Source organism: Oncorhynchus clarkii, chromosome 26, assembly GCF_045791955.1.
Source record: "Oncorhynchus clarkii lewisi isolate Uvic-CL-2024 chromosome 26, UVic_Ocla_1.0, whole genome shotgun sequence".
In the NCBI taxonomy this organism is placed as follows: domain Eukaryota; kingdom Metazoa; phylum Chordata; class Actinopteri; order Salmoniformes; family Salmonidae; genus Oncorhynchus; species Oncorhynchus clarkii.
The window spans coordinates 25,188,219-25,210,318 of NC_092172.1; the positions used below are offsets into that span (position 1 = coordinate 25,188,219).

At 44.1% G+C, this 22,100-nt stretch overlaps 2 protein-coding genes across 2 annotated transcripts; both read left to right on the forward strand.

Annotated features, from left to right (window-relative positions):
* The first annotated feature begins 8,302 nt into the window (after positions 1-8,302).
* On the forward strand, positions 8,303-15,296 carry LOC139384772 (complexin-3-like). The gene is made up of 3 exons (XM_071129651.1): positions 8,303-8,717; positions 13,036-13,123; positions 13,415-15,296. The coding sequence occupies exons 1-3, from the start codon at positions 8,560-8,562 to the stop codon at positions 13,637-13,639; spliced, it is 471 nt and encodes a 156-aa protein (XP_070985752.1). The 5' UTR covers positions 8,303-8,559; the 3' UTR covers positions 13,640-15,296.
* A 1,363-nt stretch (positions 15,297-16,659) lies between these two features.
* On the forward strand, positions 16,660-19,404 carry LOC139384812 (growth arrest-specific protein 1-like). Its single transcript, XM_071129707.1, has 2 exons — positions 16,660-16,847; positions 16,907-19,404. Exon 2 carries the CDS (start codon positions 17,298-17,300, stop codon positions 18,039-18,041), a length of 744 nt encoding a protein of 247 aa, XP_070985808.1. The 5' UTR covers positions 16,660-16,847; positions 16,907-17,297; the 3' UTR covers positions 18,042-19,404.
* Positions 19,405-22,100: the final 2,696 nt, after the last annotated feature.

The following is a 22,100-nucleotide window of genomic DNA, read 5'->3' on the forward strand; positions in this document are numbered from 1 at the left end:
CTGCAGTCAGTAGTTACATGAGGATTTTAAGCCCTTGTCTGAGGAAACAAAGGTGTGACATCTGTTGAGGATCAGAAGGGATGGCTGACATACAGGAGTCTCTATCCCATCGTTTGTTAATCCTAAACACCACCACCACCTGACTAACCCAGAGAGATGGATAGCATGGTGCTCTCTGTCATGTTCACTCACACTAATCACTGGAAATGCTCAAGTCACATTTAGTGAGCAACACGTTTGCAGGTGATTTCCTACCTGGAGGATAAGGATACTCTGTGTGTGTATTTTCACTGAACTAAACCGTACCAGTTAATCAGAATATGGGAAGTCAGAGGGGAGATGGCTCCTTGGGTACGACATCTACCCCCCTTCACACTGAACTGTGGTTATGTCTCAGAGGTCACAGCAACCAAGCCCCTCAGCTACAGCTCCATACGCTACACTGTGACACACAAACACAGAAATAGGCTGATCCAGGCAGGCTGAGGCAGGGCCAGCTGTGCCCTCACCCAGACAGGCCCACGCAGTTCTGTTGGGGTTTGTGTATAAAGTGCTTGTCCATGCGTGCTCATTATATAAGGGTTTGTGTGAGACATTTTCATTAACGCACTCATGCGTCTATGCTTTGCATATAGCTCCATTGGTCATTTTCACAGAACATTCAATCTAATGGAAACACTTGAGTAAATGAGGGATACAAAGTATATTGAAAGCAGATGTGGTTCCTGAGTTAATTAAGCAATTAACATCCCATCATGCTTAGAGTCATGTATAAAAATGCTGGGCAGGCCATTATTTTGGGTACCATGGCTATGCCCCCATAGGATGAGAATCCCTCCATCCACATGGCACGAGTGGTCACTGAATGGTTTGATGAGCATGAAAATGATTCAAACCATACGCCATGGCCTTCTCAGTCACCAGATCTAAACCAAATTGAACACATATGGGAGATTCTGGAGCGGTGCCTGAGACAACGTTTTTCACCACCATCAACAAAACAATCCAACGATGGAATTTCTTGTGGAAGTATGGTGTCACATCCCTCCAATAGAGTTCCAGACACATGTAGAATCTATGTGAGTATATAGAATGTAGAAAAGCTGAAGCACCATGCTGTATCAATATCAGTATCCTCCTCCACGCACGCTCAAGTGACATGGCCTGCAGTAGAATGGATGCCCCTGGAGACCCTCAAACACCCTGGTCCACTGGTATCTGCAGTCTATATACTGTGCGTCTGTATAATTGACATAATGTATATTAATATGGGTCTGTATTGAACCTCCTTATCCAGGGCTGAATGGTGACTCATGACGAGCAGTGTGTGAGACAAGACGAGACCTGAGCTGTGAACAGAGAGCAGGTCCTAGGAGAACACTTGTGCTTAAATAAGAAACATCTCTTCACGGTGTCAATTCTTCTTACATTTTACACAGATTACAATTCGATCATACTTATTTGGAAAGTTATAATTCAATTTACTTTATGTAGAGGAGGCTTTGAAGTTTGGCAGCCAGGGGATTTGAAACTACCCAGGTGGGTCTGTTAAGCCAGTGACAGAGTGCATTGAGACATGATCGGTCTCTCCTAATCCACTGGAAAGTAGGGCATGCTTCTTGGTGTCAGGCGTGCTGCGCACATTATGATGCAAAAGTTGTTGATTGAAGATGCACCTCATACTGTATCTATGGAGAGTATACATTTCACATTTTGGGGATTTAAGACAATGAGAGGGTGGAGAAAGAGAGAGAGGAGGGAGAGAGTGGGGCCGAGAGACAGAGAGAGGGAGGGAGAGAAGTGTCACGGTCGTCATAAAGAGGAGACCAAGGCGCACCGTGGTAAGCGAACATAACTCTTTAAAGAGAGAGCACTGAACAGAACTAAACAAAACAACAAATGAACCGTGAAGCAATATGGCTAGTGCAGAACAGGCAACTAAACATAGAATAACAACCCACAAAATAATCAAGGTATATGGCTACCTAAATATGGTTCCCAATCAGAGACAACAATAAACAGCTGCTTCTGATTGAGAACCAATCTAAGCAAACATAGACATATAAACCCCTAGACTAGAAAACCCCCATAAACATATAAAAACCCATAGACAATGCAAAAACGACAAACCACCCTTGTCACACCCTGACCTAACCAAATAATAAAGAAAACAAAGATAACTAAGGTCAGGGCGTGACAGTACCCCCTCCCAAAGGTGCAGACACCCGGCCGCAAACCTAAACCTATATGGGAGGGTCTGGGTGGGCATCTAACCTTGGTGGCGGCTTTGGTTCTGGACGCCGCCCCCCCTTCTTTACTCTGAGTCCGCTTTTGTATCACTGACCCGTGGATCATCGTCTGAGGCTCTGGACTGCGGATCCTCGCCGTAGGCCCCGGGCTGGGGACCGTCGCTGCGTGGATCATCGCCGGATGTTCTGGACTGGGGACCGTCGCTGGAGACCCAGGACCGGGGACCGTCGCTGGAGACCCCGGACCAGGGACCGTCGTTGGAGGTTCCGGACCGGGGCCCGTCGTTGGAGGTTCCGGACTGTGGCCCGTCGTTGGAGGTTCCGGTCTGTGAACTGTCGCCGGACACTCTGGACTGGGTACAGTCGCCGGACGCTCTGGACTGGGTACTATCGCAGGACGCTCTGGACTGGGTAATGTCGCCGGACGCTCTGTACTGGGTACTGTCGCCGGACGCTCTGGACTGCCGAGGCGCACTGGAGGCTTGGTGCGTGGTGCCGGAACTGGTGGTACCAGGCTGGAGACACGCACCTAAGGGCGAGTGCAGGGAGGAGGAACAGGGCGTACTGGACTGTGGAGGCGTACTGGAGGTCTGGAGTGTAGAGCTATTACAACCCGTCCTGGCTGGATACTTATTTTTGTCCTGCAAATGCAGGGCACTGGCTCAGGACGTACTGGGCTGTGTAGACTCACCGGAGACACAGTACACAAAGCCGGCGCAGGATATCCTGGTCCAAGGAGGTACACTGGAGACCAGGAGCCGGCACACTCCTTCCTGACTGGATGCCCATTCTAGCCCGGCCAGTGCGAGGAGCTGGAATAGAGTGCACCAGCCTAGAATAGAGCACTGGAGACACCGTGCGCTCCAACGCATAACACTGTGCCTGACCAGTAACACGCTCAACCAGTATGCACGAGGAGTTGGCTCAGGTCTCCGATCTGACTCATGCAATCTCCTCGTGTACCCCCCCAAAACAATTATTGGCGCTGCCTCTCAGGCTTCCGTGCTAGCCGTGTACCCTCATATCGTCGCCATTCCTCCCGTACTATCTCCACCTGCCTCCATGGTAGGCGATCCTCTCCTGCCAGTATTTCCTCCCACGTCCAGGATCCTTTACCGTCCAGTATTTCGTCCCATGTCCGTGCTGTCTGCTCCATCAAACTTTTCATGCTGCTTGGTCCTTTTATGGTGGGTTGTTCTGTCACGGTCGTCATAAAGAGGAGACCAAGGCGCAGCGTGGTAAGCGAACATAACTCTTTAATTAAAGAGAGAACACTGAACAGAACTGAACAGAACTAAACAAAACAACAAAACGAACCGTGAAGCAATATGGCTAGTGCAGAACAGGCAACTAAACATAGAATAACAACCCACAAAATAACCAAGGAATATGGCTACCAATCAGAGACCACGATAAACAGCTGCCTCTGATTGAGAACCAATCTAGGCAACCATAGACATATTAACCCCTAGACTAGTAAAACCCCATAAACATACAAAACCCCATAGACAATACAAAAACTAAACCAACCACCCTTGTCACACCCTGACCTAACCAAATAATAAAGAAAACAAAGATAACTAAGGTCAGGGCGTGACAAGAAGAGAGAGAAAGAGAAAGACAGGATCTGTAACCAAATATTTAAATAATATTGTCTTAATGACGACCCCTACAGTAGAGGCCTACAAACACACGTAGGCCTAGAAAAAGGACCCATTCTGATCTCTAATTGGTCTCATGAATTTGTAACACCATTCTCTTTTTCTGTACTGTGGTGTATGGATATAGGTTAATGACCTGGCGGGGGGCATGGACAACTGTTTATTGAGGTTTGTGCAAATTCCTTTCAAATGCAATTACACACCAGTATGCCTGCAGGAGCTGCTCTCTCTCTCTCGCTCTCTTTCTCTCTCTTTTGCTCTCTCTTTCCCTGAGCAGCAGACAACTGCCCACCCCCACTGCATATCAAATCAAATCACATTTTAGGTGTAGACCTTAGAGTGGTGAAGACCTTACAGTGAAATGCTTACTTACAAGCCCCTAACCAACAATGCAGTTTAAAAAAAATGTGGATAAGAATAAGAGATAAAAGTTACAAGTAATTAAAGAGCAGCAGTAAAATAACAATAGCGAGGCTATATACAGGGGGTTACGGTACAGAGTCGGGGGGCAGGGGGCAATGCAAATAGTCTGTGTAGCCATTTGATTAGATGTTCAGTAGTCTTATGGCTTGGGGGTAGAAGCTGTTTAGAAGCCTCTTGGACCTAGACATTGCGCTCCAGTACCGCTTGCCGTGCGGTTGCAATGAGAACAGTCTATGATGAGGGTAGGTAACAACATCTCCACCCCGCTGATCCTCAACACTGGCGCCCCACAAGGGTGCGTTCTCAGCCCTCTCCTGTACTCCCTGTTTACCCACGACTGCGTGGCCACGCACGCCTCCAACTCAATCATCAAGTTTGCGGACGACACAACAGTGGTAGGCTTGATTACCAACAACGACGAGACGGCCTACAGGGAGGAGGTGAGGGCCCTCGGAGTGTGGTGTCAGGAAAATAACCTCACACTCAACGTCAACAAAACTAAGGAGATGATTGTGGACTTCAGGAAACAGCAGAGGGAGCACCCCCCTATCCACATTGATGGGACAGTAGTGGAGAGGGTAGTAAGTTTTAAGTTCCTCGGCGTACACATCACAAACTGAATTGGTTCACCCACACAGACAGCGTTGTGAAGAAGGCGCAGCAGCGCCTCTTCAACCTCAGGAGGCTGAAGAAATTTGGCTTGTGACCAAAAGCACTCACAAACTTCTACAGATGCACAATCGAGAGCATCCTGTCGGGCTGTATCACCGCCTGGTACGGCAACTGCTCCGCCCACAACCATAAGGCTCTCCAGAGGGTAGTGAGGTCTGCACAACGCATCACCGGGTGCAAACCACCTGCCCTCCAGGACACCTACACCACCCAATGTCACAGGAAGGCCATAAAGATCATCAAGGACAACAACCACCCGAGCCACTGCCTGTTCACCCCGCTATCATCCAGAAGGCGAGGTCAGTACAGGTGCATCAAAGCTGGGACCGAGAGACTGAAAAACAGCTTCTATCTCAAGGCCATCAGACTGTTAAACAGCCACCACTAACATTGAGTGGCTGCTGCCAACACATTGACTCAACTCCAGCCACTTTAATAATGGGAATTGATGGGAATTGATGTAAAATATATCACTAGCCACTTTAAACAATGCTACTTAATATAATGTTTACATACCCTACATTATTTATCTCATATGTATACGTATATACTGTACTCTATATCATCTACTGCATCTTTATGTAATACATGTATCACTAGCCACTTTAAACTATGCCACTTTGTTTACATACTCATCTCATATGTATATACTGTACTCGATACCATCTACTGCATCTTGCCTATGCCGCTCTGTACCATCACTCATTCATATATCTTTATGTACATATTCTTCATTCCTTTACACTTGTGTGTATAAGGTAGTAGTTTTGGAATTGTTAGTTAGATTACTTGTTGGTTATTACTGCATTGTCGGAACTAGAAGCACAAGCATTTCGCTACACTCGCATTAACATCTGCTAACCATGTGTATGTGACAAATAAAATTGGATTTGATTTGATGACTAGGGTGGCTGGAGTCTTTGACCATTTTTAAGGCCTTCCTCTGACACCTCCTTGTATAGAGGTCCTGGATAGCAGGAAGCTTGGCCCCAGTGATGTACTGGGCCGTTTGCACCACCCTCTGTAGTGCCTGTAGTTTCCATACCAGTCAGGATGCTCTCTATGGTGCAGCTGTAGAACCTTTTGAGGATCTGAGGACCCATGCCAAATCTTTTCAGTCTCCTGAGCGGGAATAGATTTTGTCGTGCCCTCATCATATGAGACACATGTTTATGTGCACTCAGTGGAAAACAGATAATATTCCTTCATCCACATAAATATTTTAATAAAAATAGTATTAGACTATACTACACAGGACAAATGACGCAAAATAAATCATAAGTGATGTATAACTCGAAATAGGATCGTTTTTTTTTTCAGGACCCTGTCTTTCAAAGATAATTTGTAAAAATCCAAATAACTTCACAGATCTTCATTGTAAAGGATTTAAACACTGTTTCCCATGCTTGTTCAATGAACCATAAACAATTAATGAACATGCACCCATGGAATGGTTGTTAAGACACTAACAGCTTACAGATGGTAGGCAAATAAGGTCACGGTTATGAAAACTTAGGACACTAAAGTGGCCTTTCTACTGACTCTGAAAAACACCAAAAGAAAGATGCCCAGGGTCCCTGCTCATCTGCGTGAACGTGCCTTAGGCATGCTGCAAGGAGGCATGAGGACTGCAGATGTGGCCAGGGCAATAAATTGCAATGTCCGTACTGTGAGACGCATAAGACAGAGCTACAGGGAGACATGATGGACAGCTGATTCGTCCTCGCAGTGGCAGACCACGTGTAACGGTTGTCATCTGGAGATAGAGAGGAGGACCAAGGTGCAGCATGGTAAGTGTCCATATTTTAAATATTTTAATGAACACTGAAAACAAAACAATAAACATCCAACGAACAGTCCTGTAAGGTGCAACACAACACTAAACAGAAAATAACCACCCACAAAACACAATGGAAAACAGGCTACCTAAATATGGTTCTCAATCAGGGACAACGATTGACAGCTGCCTATGATTGAGAACCATACCAGGCCAAACACAGAAATAGAAAATCATAGACAAACTAACATAGACAACCCACCCAACTCACGCCCTGACTATACTAAAATAAAAGACAAAACAAAGGAACTAAGGTCAGAACGTGACAGTACCCACAACTGTCCGAGTTGCCACAAACCCACCATCGCTGGACCAGACAGGACTGGAAAAAAGTGCTCTTCACTGACGAGTCGCGGTTTTGTCTCACCAGGGGTGATGGTCGGATTCGTGTTTATCGCCGAAGGAATGAGCCTTACACCGAGGCCTGTACTCTGGAGGGGGTTAGATTTGGAGGTGGAGGGTCTGTCATGGTCTGGGGCTGTGTGTCACAGCATCATCGGACTGAGCTTGTTGTCATTGCAGGCAATCTCAATGCTGTGCATTACAGTGAAGACATCCTCCTCCCTCATGTGGTACCCTTCCTGCAGGCTCATCCTGACATGACCCTCCAGCATGACAATGCCACCAGCCGTACTGCTTGTTCTGTGCGTGATTTCCTCCAAGACAGGAATGTCAGTGTTCTGCTATGGCCAGCGAAGAGCTCAGATCTCAATCCCGTTGAGCAAGTCTGGGACCTGTTGGATCGGAGGGTAAGGGCTAGGGCCATTCCCCCCCAAAATGTCCGGGAACCTGCAGGTGCCTTGGTGGAAGAGTGGGGTAACATCTCACAGCAAGAACTGGCAAACATGGTGCAGTCCATGAGGAGGAGATGCACTGCAATACTTAATGCAGCTGGTGGCCACACCAGATACTGACTGTTACTTTTGATTTTGAACCCCCCTTTGTTCAGGGACACATTATTCCATTTCTGTTAGTCACATGTCTGTGGAACTTGTTCAGTTTATGTCTCAGTTGTTGAATCTTGTTATGTTCATACAAATATTTACACATGTTAAGTTTGCTGAAAATAAACACAGTTTTGCTGAGTTTATGACATAAGTGCGTTCGGAAACCTTGGATTTTCACAACAACAAAAAAGCGCACAAAATGACCCCAAAGACGCACTGGCATCAAAACCATACAAAACAACTAGTAGACACGGTAGTTCACTCGTCACGTGTGTCTGTCTCTGCCGGAGTCCGTTGTGAACGTGAGGAGTGCCTGTCATACTCAATAGTGAGTTATAATAAGAAGGCGAATCACCGGAACCCACGTGTGGTGCTAGGTTGCGTCATGAAAGCGCATTCGTAATCCAGCGATCCGTGGGATTGGGCAAAGGGAGTGGAGGTTGGGTTAGGAAAAAAACACGATTGGTAGAGTTGAGAGTAAAACTTGTTGGCTCAGATATTTGTGCAGCCACGTCCTCTCTTGCTAACCTCCCCACTCAACGCGGAGCTGTCCATTGGCACTTGTGCTGAAACGCGTCTATTCTCAATCGCTCACTGCGGTGCACGACGGAGTGTCGAGAGTAAAACATTTAGATGACTGTATTGGCTTTTTCCATATATTTTTGAGACACTTCGGTGGATATCCATTGATTTACTCAGCTTTCATCAAGAGCGCATCAAAGGTCCACGTTCTGACCCGGTCGGTTAACTGACTCTAAAGAGGCAGAAAGATGGCTTTTATGGTGAAACAAATGGTGGGAGGGCATGTGAAGAACTTGACCGGGGGTTTGACTGAGGAAAAGCCCGAAGGAGAGAAATCGGAAGCCGCAGCGGCAGGAATGACCCAGGAGGAATTTGAACAATATCAACAACAGTTAGAGGAGGAAAAGTAAGAACAAACCCACGTTTATCGATCCATTTGAATAGCCTATGTATTTTGAAAGGGTTGCGTACTATAAAGCGGCGTTTATTCTGTGTGATGTCCAATGTAAAGACGCTGCTGAGCGCGTGCCTTTACAAGCCCCAGTGCGCCATGCACTATTTTACGCTTCAGTGGGATCCACGGCGGGCTCTTGAGCTCACCACCACACAGCTGCTACACTCGATACATGAGTTTTCTTTAAGGTTTCAAAAATTAGGCTATATAGGACGGTTTTCCTTTGGAATTCTTGCTATAGCCTAATCCAGAAACAAAAATGTGTCAGTAATCACAGTGAGTTTAATGCCCAATTATACTGTAAAACGGCTCGTTTCCCAATAGGCATATACTAATGCTTCAGGTTGATACGTGTCCTTAGATTCATTCTAGAACATGAATTCAGTTACTTTTATGTCCAATTTATCTAAAAATGTATTGAATATCATCCTCAATGAGCTCTCCAAATAGTTTTCCACATTTCTTGCATGTCCCTGTGATCTCGACCTCCATCTTCATTTTGTTCACAAAGAGTAGACACCTCAACAGAATAAATGAGTCTGATGTGAGTATCTCTGATCTTGAAATGTATTTTTATCTGGGTATAACATAGAAACCCATTGCCATAGACTGTCCTCTGTCCACATCATAAAACATCTGATAATTGAATTGACTTTACTCCAAATCCTCCTGTGTGAGAGGAGAAGATGTCCTCAAGGTTTGAAACAGATGACTCTACAAAAGCTCATAGATCTGGAAAAAAATAAATACAAAAATAATAATAAATGTGTCTGATCATGTGCAGTGCCTCCACACACACCTGCATCTATATGAAAGGTATACTTCATTAAAAGGAAATGTGTTTTACTACAGAGCACTACCCTGACTTAAGGTCACATGGCTCCAGGCTCCAGGACAAACAGCCTGTTTACTGTTGACATGTCAGACATGGTGGAGCATCCACTGACTCCCCTCAGCCCACAGCCCACTTTGACCTCAATCCCATACCATCATACATTACACTGGGTTTCAGAGGAGGTGAGTTATTATAATGTGGCTACCGCCATACAATAGATCATAGCACAAAGTCTGGTGTCAGTGCTCTGTATAATCCAAGAAGTATAGGGTTGTTGGAATGAGGTTGTTTGCAGTGGCATGTCATATATAATCATGTTATCAGGCACAGGAGTCACAATGACATCCTCTGGTTATATGATGTCCTTGAGAGGAGAAGGCACAAGACTCGTCATCTCAGTGCCATCAGGTGCTCTACCATTGGCTCTCACAAAGCGCTGGTTTATGTGCTGCTGTGTGGTGGTTTACATGCTCATGTTCATTCACAGTGGGCAAGATAACAGTAATGCCACTGTGAATATACACTAAGTGAACAGAACATTAAGAACACCTGTTCTTTCCATGACATAGACTGAAAGCTATGATCCCTTATTGATGTGACTTGTTAAATCTACTTCAATCAGTGTAGATGAAGGGGAGGAGACTGGTTAAAGAAGGATGTTTAAGTCTTGAGACAACTGAGACATGGATTGTGTATGTGTGCCATTCAGAGGGTGAAAGGGAATAACCAAATATTTAAGTGCCTTTGAACGGGGTATGGTAGTAGGTGCCAGGCGCACCAGTTTGTGTCAAGAACTGCAACGCTGCTGGGTTTTTCACGTTCAACAGTTTCCTGTGTGTATCAACAATGGTCCACCACCAAAAGGACATCCAGCCAACTGTGGGAAGCATCCCTGTGGAACGCTTTCGGTACCTTGTAGAGTCCAAGCCCCGACACATTGAGGCTGTTCTGAGGGCAAAAGGGGGTGCAACTCAATATTAGGAAGATGTTCTTGATGTTTTGTACACTCAGTTTATATCCTCTCAGGGCCAGCCCTAGCCTTTTGGGGGACCAAGGCGAGATTTGGTTGGGGGGGGCATGAATTTTGCCATGAATTGTCCCCCATTTTTCCATTAATTATTTATATGATATCTGAATGAGAGTGTCTAACAAAATCAATTGGGGCCCCCTGGAGGTCAGGCCCTTCGTGCCAGGTTGGTAATTCGGCCATGATTACTACAAGTTTAGATAGCTAGGTTGACTAATTTACCAATCTAAAACATATTAGCTGACATGGGCTAATTGAGTGACTGTCAGTGACTGACATAACAAGAGGCGACCACCTATGTTGCTTATGCCCAGGGCTGGCCCTGTATCCCCTGAATGATAGGGATATGGCCTTGTCATTGGCTATCCACATGTATCATGCCATTGTTTACAGTATTGTATGAATGCATTATGATGTCATGCTGTAATTCAGACCACACTGTTGGCATGATCACATAGGTCACCTTGGTTCATGGAGTCTACTTCGGAATGTTTGGTGCGAGGTGTAGGTCTAGTCTTGTCTTTTGAAAGAGTTAAATCCTATTCAGGTGTTTATATCACATTTTCACATTTTCAGTGATTGTTTTAATCTGATTATTGGAAAGTTAGGGACCAAGATTATTTGAGTAATACTAAGAGGGCTACCATGGATAACACAAACTGTCTCTTGTCTGCCCTCTGCTGGAGTTACCAAATAGGTAGTATTGCAGTATTGCTGTACGTGGTGGTGAAGTATAAATATCTGATTTACCTCAACATAAGACTTGCAGTATGATGATATTTGTATGGTGGTGTAGGGCAGAGGACATGGTGATGGGGTGTTGTGGTGTCTGGGTGTGCTGTAGAGTGAGGTGATCCAAGGTTGTGTATATTCACTGGTTTGGCAGCTGTAAAATGAGGTGTGCTAGTCAGTCAGTGTTCTGGAGTGGAGTAATCCTAGGTTCTGAGTTCAGACGGTTTAGAGTTCTGTAGAGTGGTGTCGTCCTAGGCTCTGGGTTGGGAGGGTGTAGAGTGGTGTCGTCCTAGGCTCTGGGTTGGGAGGGTGTATAGTTCTGTAGAGTGGTGTCGTCCTAGGCTCTGGGTTGGGAGGGTGTATAGTTCTGTAGAGTGGTGTTGTCCTAGGTTCTGGGTTGGGAGGGTGTAGAGTTCTGTAGAGTGGTGTTGTCCTACGCTCTGTGTTGGAAGGGTGTAGAGTTTTGTAGAGTGGTGTTGTCCTAGGCTCTGGGTTGGGAGGGTGTATAGTTCTGTAGAGTGGTGTTGTCCTAGGTTCTGGGTTGGAAGGGTGTAGAGTTCTGTAGAGTGGTGTCGTCCTAGGCTCTGGGTTGAGAGGGTGTAGAGTTCTGTAGAGTGGTGTTGTCCTACGCTCTGTGTTGGAAGGGTGTAGAGTTCTGTAGAGTGGTGTCGTCCTAGGCTCTGGGTTGAGAGGGTGTAGAGTTCTGTAGAGTGGTGTTGTCCTAGGCTCTGGGTTGAGAGGGTGTAGAGTTCTGTAGAGGGGTGTGATCCTAGGTTTCTGTGGGTTCACTAAGTTGCAGCTGTAGAAGTAAATGAGTGCTAGTCAGTCAGTGAGTCAATACCGCTCTATATCGTAGAAGTCTGAATATAATTCCCCAGTAGAGCAGTGGACCGGCAGTAGACTGCATCTGGGTCTCACTGCAAGAGCACAGCCTCTCTCTCTGTCGTTCTCCCTCTCCCTGCCTCCCTCCCTCCTCCTCTACCCCCAGGTGTTACTGCTGCTTGTCCACCTTCTGATGGCCTAGACTCTTGAGTCAGAGAGCAGCTCAGCAGAGGGCTCCCTGTGTTATTTTCTTTCAGCCCTCACTAAGAGATCCACAGTGGTATAAAAATCTAATATTGTCACATACACCAGATAGAAGCAGTGAAATGTGTTGTTTACAGGGTCTGCCATAGTAGTATGGCGTCCTGGAGCAAATTAGGGTTAAGTGCTTTGCTCAAGGGCACATCGGCAGATTTTTCACCTTATCGGCTCAGGTATTCGAAGCAGCGACCTTTTCATTACTGGCCCAACACTCTAACTGCGATGGCCGAGCTATGTGGTTAATAGTAACCAATGAATTTGTGCATTTGTGATACATCACATTACAAACAAATCTAACAACGTTCCATACTAAAGACCGTGACATGTTGACATTACAAAAAGCCTTATGGATGAATTAAATGATCATTATAGCATCTGTCCTCACATCGCCACTATTGCTGTTAAATCCTTAATCCTTCAGTCGAATTATGGAGGTGGAATGAAGGAGGATTTTGTTATGAAGCATCAACTTGAGTAAGGACTCGAGATTATACCACCTTTGCAGACGTTATGTGTGTGTGTGTGTTTGTGTGATTACATGCAGCGACACTATTTCAGCCGTTGTTAACCCTTTTCTCTCTGGTTTTCCCCAGGCAGGAACGAGATGCTAGTTTTGCGCAGAAGAAAGCTGAGCGGGCAACAGTTAGAAGTCACTTCCGGGACAAATACAGACTGCCAAAGGTACATCCATTACTGATTCTGCATATTTGATTCAAGCATTTTCTTACTACATGTTATTGCAGTTTTACAGGGTCAGATCTAGGTTGTGTCCTTGAAGCAAAAACACCATCCAAATGTGCTCTGTTTGTACTCTCTTTCTTTTCTCCCTATGTCTCAATCATCTAATTCCTCTCCCTTTCCTTTGCCCTCGCTCCCTACACCCTCTCCCACTGGCCTGTGTGTGTGTGTGTGTGTGTGTGTGTGTGTGTGTGTGTGTGTGTGTGTGTGTGTGTGTGTGTGTGTGCGACCCAGAATGAGCTGGATGACACTCAGATCCAGCAGGCGGGGGATGACGTGGAGCTGCCCACAGAGCTAGCCAAGATGATCGCTGACGACAACAAGGAGGAGGAATCCAAAACGTCTGTCCTGGGCCATCTGACCAACATCCAGAATGTGGACATGGACCAGCTGAAGGACAAGGCCCAGGCCACACTGGAAGACCTCAAACAGTCCGCTGAGAAGTGCAATCTCATGTGATCTGGCTGGTTGACTGAATTCCTGCTCTCTCTCTCTCCCTCCCTTACTCTCTTTATCTGTACAACAAAGGATCTATGTAAGATATCATGTGATCTATGATCATGTACAAACGTTGATAGTCATGTTACTTTGAATACACACACATACAGTCAACATTGCCTCACACACACAAACATACTGCAGCAGCTTCTGGCCAAGGAATCAGAGTAAACTCTGTCTAAGCTGTGGGGGAATCAGAGTAAACACTGTCTAAGCTGTGGGGGAATCAGAGTAAACACTGTCTAAACTGTGGTGGAATCAGAGTAAACACTGTCTAAGCTGTGGGGGAAACAGAGTAAACACTGTCTAAGCTGTGGGGGAATCATTGTAAACACAATCTAAGCTGTGGGGGAATCATTGTAAACACTGTCTAAGCTGTGGGGGAATCATTGTAAACACTGTCTAAGCTGTGGGGGAAACAGAGTAAACACTGTCTAAGCTGTGGGGGAAACAGAGTAAACACTGTCTAAGCTGTGGGGGAATCAGAGTAAACACTGTCTAAGCTGTGGGGGAAACAGAGTAAACACTGTCTAAGCTGTGGGGGAATCATTGTAAACACTGTCTAAGCTGTGGGGGAATCATTGTAAACACTGTCTAAGCTGTGGGGGAATCAGAGTAATAGTCTTATGCCAAAGACCCTTTGCAGAAAACCATTTAGACAATGGCACAAAGTATATCAACTAGTCATATTAAGTGTGAGACTAAATCAAACGTTCTTGTCTTGGGACCACATTCAGTACATTACAAACCAAGTGTCTGTTATATCTATTGCAGGTGTAAGTGTATTTGCAGTTAGCCTGTTCTGTAGTCCATCTAGTCTATGGTCATTAACTAGTTGGGGCCTTGTTAAGAGACAGCTCGTCCTATGTAATGCCAACCCATCTAACCTTTCAAATTTGGCCTTTAACCTGTCCTCATATTGACCCCTGACCTCTCCATCTCAGTGCTGTTTTGTGCCGGTGGTTTGGTGTCGTTTAGCTGCTATGATATGTCAAGTGCTGTCTTTGAAAATGTCATCCTTTGGCTGAGTGCTGGTCATAGTGTTTAATAAGTACACAATACTATGAACATATATGAACATAGAGTACTTGGTATTTGTCTGAATTGTTGTTGTATCACTAAGTAAAGACGCAGGTGAGAGCGGGAGAGGGGTTTGTCAACCTTATTTAGTAATATACAGTATATATTAAATGCAGTGGTTCATGTCTTGTAATAGTTGAACAGTCCTTTCGTGACATTACAGTAATAGCATTTGAAGAAAGGATGGTGAACATGCCTTAGTCGCTTGTTTTATGTGATAGCTACTTTGTGCTTTCTTGTCAGTTCCATGAAGCAAAACAAACAAGTGTGAATATAATGAATTCTTACTCAAGTCTTACAGAGCCTGATCACCTATACATATCTCGCTGTATTGATGTGTGACCTGCAGTGGTACTTTAAAGCCAACAACAAGAGCTTCTTTCATTTCCAGTCACCCTATGGGGTGATTCAGGTTGATCTCATGATGATATTTCAGGAAGAGACGTGTTGTTCACGATGTTTCTGTTTCCTGTCCATTCTTTGCTTCTTTTACATCATCTTTGTTGTTCAGTGCTGTATGAACCGTATTGATTTTTGACTGACTGTTGAAAGCATAATAAACAGATTTTTATGATGTATGCTTCATGTTTCTCCATTTGTTTTCCAGCCTGTCTGACCATCTGGTCAGAAACTCCAGGACGGAAGATTTCTAACATATAATTTACAGTAGCCATCGTTTGAGGCTATAAAACCAAAACCTAATGCCCTGAACACTAGGTGGAGACAAAAATACCTCATCGGAATGTTTGTTGATTAATGTTGAATTAATGACTAACAGAATTTAATTCAAAATCCATATTAGCCCCATATCAGATCAAGGTTTATTATCATGAAATTATTATCATTACAATACTGATAGGCCAAATGATTATGTCACAGTTGTTATAACCATTGTTATAACCACGTTCTTAAAGTTAACCTTTATAATGATGTTATTATTTTTTTATTCTAACCATTATTAGTGGCAACTTTACCTTCCAGTAAAGTCTGATAATAAGCTCAGCCATCTGGCAGAATCAAAGGCTCTTTGCAAAAGTGTACAGTGTTTTTCAGATAGAAGCCAGCCAGCAACTGCTTTGTGACATTTCTAGACAGCCCGGGTTTCGCTACGGGTTTTTCCAATCGCTTTTTTCAAAACACGTTAGTTAGCATTTGAATAGCAGAGAAGCCTGAGCTATTGGTAGTTTTCAAGTGCGGTGTGAAAGGGGAGAGGTGTAAAATATATTGATGCTGAAACCCACCTCTATTGATAGGCGCAGGGCGTGAACAATCTTCAGCCTAGAAAGACACTGTGCCACTGCATGGCCAATCTGACACAATTGGGGTGAAACGGGCCAGAAAATACTATTCTCTTCCATTCTCTTCTATCAATCAGGGCTTAAAAACTCACTAGAAAGAAGAGCGAGAGGGAGAGTGAACAGGGCGACAATTAGTAGAACTTTAAGTGAAACCCTCACTGTGCGACGGTTTTCATAGAGGTTTCCCTCCTCGAGTTATCGTTAAAAAGGAACAGATTTGTTTTTTCTGCACTTAAAATTGGAGCAGTGGGTGCAGATGTGAGTTTCTAGCAATGGAATGCTTTCTGTCGACTGCTAGGGGGCTTGTGTGCGCGCCACACTCACTACCTCCCCAAACGTTGACGTGTTTTGTAAAGGGGACCACACAGGTCGTGAGTTTCATTAAATGTATAAACATTTTATTTTTCCTGTATGACGAGCAGATTGCCAAAAACTACGTTGCTATAGAAATGAGTCCCACAAACTCATCAATGACGACCAATCGTTGACCAGGATTGTAAATGGGAGAGGGGGAAGGAAAACTATCCTTTCTTTTTCTGGAAAAGGAGGGGTGTTGCGGGGAAAAGATTAACGAAGCGTGAAGCGTAACTGCAAGAGGGGGACAAAGACACATAGCGGGAGAAAATGCGACAGTGAGAAGAGGCAGTCCTAATGAATTCAACCAACATAGTATGGAATACCGAACACGGAAAATATGAACGTTTTTTAAAGCCAAGAAAGTTGGAAGTATTTTGAAAACAGGAGTAAAAAGAGTTATGATTTCAAACGAGGGCATGAAATGTGGATAGTAGGTGTCCGAACTTTGGACAGCGTTATGCTTTCAAACGAGGGCATGAAATGTGGATAGTAGGTGTCCGAACTTTGGACAGCGCATATGGTCACTTTTTGTTCCTTTTTTACTGACACGACTGTGACAGTTTTGCGGAGGATATTGTTGCTTTGTATGGTAGCTGAATCAACGCAAAGGATTTCAACATTTTTACTCATCCGTTCCAGACTGGATTCATTCACACTCATAAAACAGACTGTTATTCCACAACTGTCAAGCGTGTATTGGAGAGACAGAGGGACATCTTTAGGTTTGTAGCTAGGACCACTAAACACATTTATGTTTGAACCATAAACGCCTCATACTAAATGGGTTTATTAGTTACATTACGTTTTAAATTCATCAAAGACTTGGCTGTCCCGCACTAACTGGAGGAAAATGTGCGCATCGTCGAACTAGAGCTCTCTCCAGCATGAACAGTTGGTGCAGCGCTCTGGCGCTCTTCTCATCGGTGCTGTTGGCGCTAGATGCCCAGTTAATATGTTGGCAAGCCCTGCTCCGATGCCATGAGGAGGCAGACTGTGAGCTTGCATACAGCCAGTATCTAGCCGCCTGTGAAGGAAACATCAGAGGCACCAGGAGGCAATGCCCCAGCCACTGTATCAACGCGTTGATAAGACTGAATCACACCCGCAATGGCCCTTACCTCGAGAGGTGTGACTGTGGTCAGGACATGGAGTGTAGGGATGCAAAGCGGGCGATTGAGCCATGCCTCCCCCGGAGGTATCCTGGCGACGGGGGGGGGATAGGATGCACAGAAGCCCGTCAACGCTGTGAGGAGGACACCGGCTGCCACTCCTCCCTGACAGCCTACTTGTCTTACTGTGGGCAACTCTTCAATGGCAGGAAATGCTCGTCCAGGTGCAAGGCCACAATACAACAGATGCTATTCATCCCAAATGGCATGCTACTAAACCAGTGTGTGTGCGACGGGGTGGAAAGACCGTTCTGTGAGGTAGTCAAGGAGAACATGAGCAAACTTTGCCAGATTGGAGACCACAGTGTTATTTTAGACCAGGCAGATATGGACGATATGTATGAGGATGAAGACTATGAATCGAAAACAGAGGAGATATGTCCTCCTGACTCAAATTCTAGTTCCCCGCAGTTGTCGAGCTATATGGCCTTATTATGCATCACTCGGATATTCTATTGAGAAATGAATGTGGTCTGTTGAAAGTGACCTGTTGTTGTGACAGGGATGGGTCCAATCTAATGAGCACGTGGGTTTGGTGTAGTGGAATACTATGTGCTCCTAGTAATCTCCTATGGGCCTAATGGATTTTTCATATTTTGATGTGATGCCTTAATCTGGGACACAATGATGGACAGGACATTCAGACCACCAATTCAATTAGCAAATTAGGCCTAGGCTACTCATGGAATATCCTAGGTCGAAACTGTTCTGGAGTGTAAAGATCCATAAAGTGATTGTTTAAGGAGAAATGAACCAAACTTGACTTCATTGTAACAATACTCCTCATTGGGCATTGCATCCATTACTTCTGGGCTACCTTTTAAACTCTTGTGCCTATTTGTCAATGGTCCTTGGAGTGTGGCTTTATTAAGACTTAAGATAAACATTGGACCAGTCCAGTTTCTGTTTGCTTTCCTCTCTATTTTAGGGGCCTCTGCATTGTTGTAGCCATCACACTTCAAATATTTGTGGGGAACTGCCAGTGAACAGACAAGGGTTTAGAATCAAGTAGGCCTAGTTAAATTAACTGAAGTGCCTCTCCAGCAGCCCCCTACCCCCCATGACACATCCCCCACTCTTGATAGTTTTATTTAAAATGTCCCCCACTCTCCCCCTTTAGGGACCCCCTTTCTTTATTGAAAGCAAGAAGTCACCCTTCTCCTTATAGACTGGCCTCTCACAAGATGAATGTGGGCTTATGATAGACTTCTATGGACAAAAGAAGAGGCACTAGTGTTTTTTCTCAGAAAAAAATAAGAAATACCAGTTTATTACTATGAACAGCAGTACATAAGCTACTTGTTAATAGGCCTAGTTTAATTTATTATTCATTTCATATAAAGTGTAATGGGTTCCTTTCCAGGACAGAAACATGCTTGACAGTTAGCTTTTTCCCTTCTTGCTAAATATCTAGGCTAAGAAGTTATTCCATTATTTTTTAATGAAGCTAATCCTTCCCGTGTCTTGTCATTATCTTTACAAGATGTCACTTGAAGTTTTTCTAAACTAATCTTTGTTTTTGTCATGATCGTCAATGTCATTTATTTTTTATTTCACCTTGTTGGGTAGATGCTGGTTCATAGGGAAATGTAACTGTCATGTTGATGTTATATATATATATATATATATATATAAAATAAGGAATCTATCTTTTACATTTATATGTCATATATTAATGCTGGAAATTAGTGTCCAATTTGTCCATTGTGACTTTGCAGTCAATACAACACCTCATGAATAATATGGCAGTAGTTTACATGTACAAAAACAATGTTTTTGAAACAATTCTGCAGGTAGATTTGTCATCTCAACCAGTGTGGAAAGAAATAATGGGTACTTGTTATATATGGAAAATAATTTATGTAATAAAATGATTAAGTGTGAGTCAAAAAGTCCAACTGTTTATTTGACATCCTGTATGTTATTCAAAAGTAGGAATGTTTCCCAACCCCCAACTAAATAAAACATCACCAAAACTATCAGACCTAAAGTATAGGCAAATGTAACTGCTGGAACTAGAGAAGAAGACTGGAATGTTCAATAAGGGAAAAATGTCATTTTTGATCAGGCTCCAAAGTCACGTGTCGCCTGAAAATGTGCCATTGCCAAGCAAAGCTAAAGGACCAGCAGACATTGAATCGGTTTGAATGTCTACTGCGTTGATCTTTGAAATGATACACTTGCATTTCTGGTAGTCCTGGCAATAGCAACTTTTACATGAAAAGACAAAACAGGACCTCTCACTACTGTCTTCTCATATCATCCATCTTCCCTGGAATTTCTAAAAACATTTTAGAGACACGTATTTAGAACAGAGTGATTGCATCTAATTGAATGCCTCCGGTGGCTTCTGAAAAGTAACTGTGTGACTGCTGTGTACCCTTCATAATACCAGCATTGTGTAATACTTTAGGGATCAGGCCCAGTGTAACTGAAACCCAAGCAGGAATGTTAAGTGTCTGGCTGCACAATACATCTTATTTGGAAGAGAAGGCCAGGACTCTCTGTGCTCTTTGAGACATTTCAGGTTTAAGTTACTGCTTCCTTTGACACTGTGTCTAGGAAACTACCAGGTAAATTGTACCTAATTACTTGTGTGTAAATGGCACTTTCTGCGTCAGTGTTGAAAGGTCAGTCACGACTCTTGAGAATGCAGGATTGTGCATTTGGTCGTTTTGCCTTACAGTGCTTCTCAGTTCTCTTGGTCATCAATGACCTTTTCAGAGAAATAACTATGGAAATATAGCACATTAATGAATGTATCATTTTTATAACACAGTGAGAATGCAATGGGTGTTTCTGTGTCTACTAATCTCCTAAATCCTGCTAATAACCTTTTAGGTAGGTTAGTAGGTAAATATAAATCTTTGGCACAAATAGCTCATAGTAATAATTATTTATTTACAGGTCCTTAACAAACTGTATGGAAGTGTTATGTAATCTAAGTTTGAACGAGTCAAGATGTGGAATTTGAAGTCATGACAGGAAATCTGTGTTCAATTCATAGTTCCTTTGACAATAGACTGACCAAGTCGTCCCCTTCCCATCTTCACCTAAATCAAATTTGATTGGTCACATGCACAGAATATAACATGTGTAGACTTCACAGCGAAATGCTTACTTACGAGCAAGTATTTTGTTTCGAAAATAATGTAATTCTCAACAGACTTTAGATTGTTAAAAAGTGCATTTAGAAGCGGAAGGGAGGGAAAGGGATTCTGTATAGTTGAGGTAAGACCCTCCTAACTTGGCTCAGCCAATCTGTCTAACCATCGCCATGCATCTCAAAGTTGTCCAACTCTAACTCACCCTCACCCTCCTTCAAATCCCCCACTCAGCTTCTGGGAACAAAATCAAAACAAACAGAAGCAGGGGAGCCTTGGGGTGAGTGGGGGACGGCAGAGGGAGGATTTACAGAGGCTGCAGTGTGCTGGAGCCCATTTTCTAAATTATCTTTATTCAACGTTTCTCTGAAACAAACCCCTGCCTGCCCCCAGGCCTACGAGAGGGGGTGACACAGGGATTTAGGGGAGAGTTTTGTCTCTCATCTGTACAATGTTCTATTCATGATAGCAGTCTACCCACAGTGAATGGTTGATGTGTGTGTGTTTGGGGGTTGGGAAGTTGAGGGGTCCTTAGTTCCTTACGGATTAACCCCCCCTTTATAACTTTAGCTGATGTCAATACAGCTCCACCGTCGTCCCATTAGGAGTACCAACAGAGGCTGATAGAGACCCAGGAGAGGGGGAAAGGGTACAAGTGCTCATGATGGAGCTGAACTGAAATGGAGGCCAATTAAACCCACAATGCCACAGGGCTGTGGTTGGTTGGTAAGGGGGTCAGAGGGGTAAAAGGCATAGTGGTTGACTATTCAACATTTTGGCATTCTCTTATAGAGTATACCTCCATCTCTACTGGTGCTCCTGCCAGTCCTCTACACGCCCAGCTATTCTGGACTACATTAGGGCTTCCTCTCCTTACGTTATGGAAATGGGCCAGCTGTGTCCTCAGGAGAGGGAACCAAATGGTGACTACATGGTCACGAGACAGCAGTGGGCCTCCAACAGGCAGTGACAGACTCACCAAGACATCCATGAAACCTTACACTCAGACCACAATGTTATTTGACCAAGTTTTACATTTCAACCCGAACTACAAGTACAGTGCCTTCGGAAAAAAGTATTCAGACCACATTACTTTTTCCACATTTTGTTACGTTACAGCCTTATTCTAAAATAGATTAAATTGTTTTTTCCTCATCAATCTACACACAATATCCCATATTGACAAAGCAATTTTTTAAATTGTTGCTAATTTATTAAAAATAGAAAACAGAAATATCACATTTACATAAGTATTAAGATAATTTATTCAGTACTTTGTTGATGCACTTACCGCAGTGATTACAGCCTTGAGTCTTGGGTTTGACACTACAAGCTTGGCACATCTGTGTTTGGGGAGTTTCTCCCATTCTTCTCTGCAGATCCTCTCAAGCTCTGTCAGGTTGTATGGGGAGTG

Coding starts and splice junctions, on each gene's coding strand:
- LOC139384812 (XM_071129707.1), top strand. CDS start 17,298: ATGAACAGTTGGTGCAGCGCTCTGGCGCTCTTCTCATCGGTGCTGTTG.
- LOC139384772 (XM_071129651.1), top strand. CDS start 8,560: ATGGCTTTTATGGTGAAACAAATGGTGGGAGGGCATGTGAAGAACTTG. Junction 8,718..13,035: donor CAACAGTTAGAGGAGGAAAA/GTAAGAACAAAC, acceptor GGTTTTCCCCAG/GCAGGAACGAGATGCTAGTT. Junction 13,124..13,414: donor ACAAATACAGACTGCCAAAG/GTACATCCATTA, acceptor TGTGCGACCCAG/AATGAGCTGGATGACACTCA.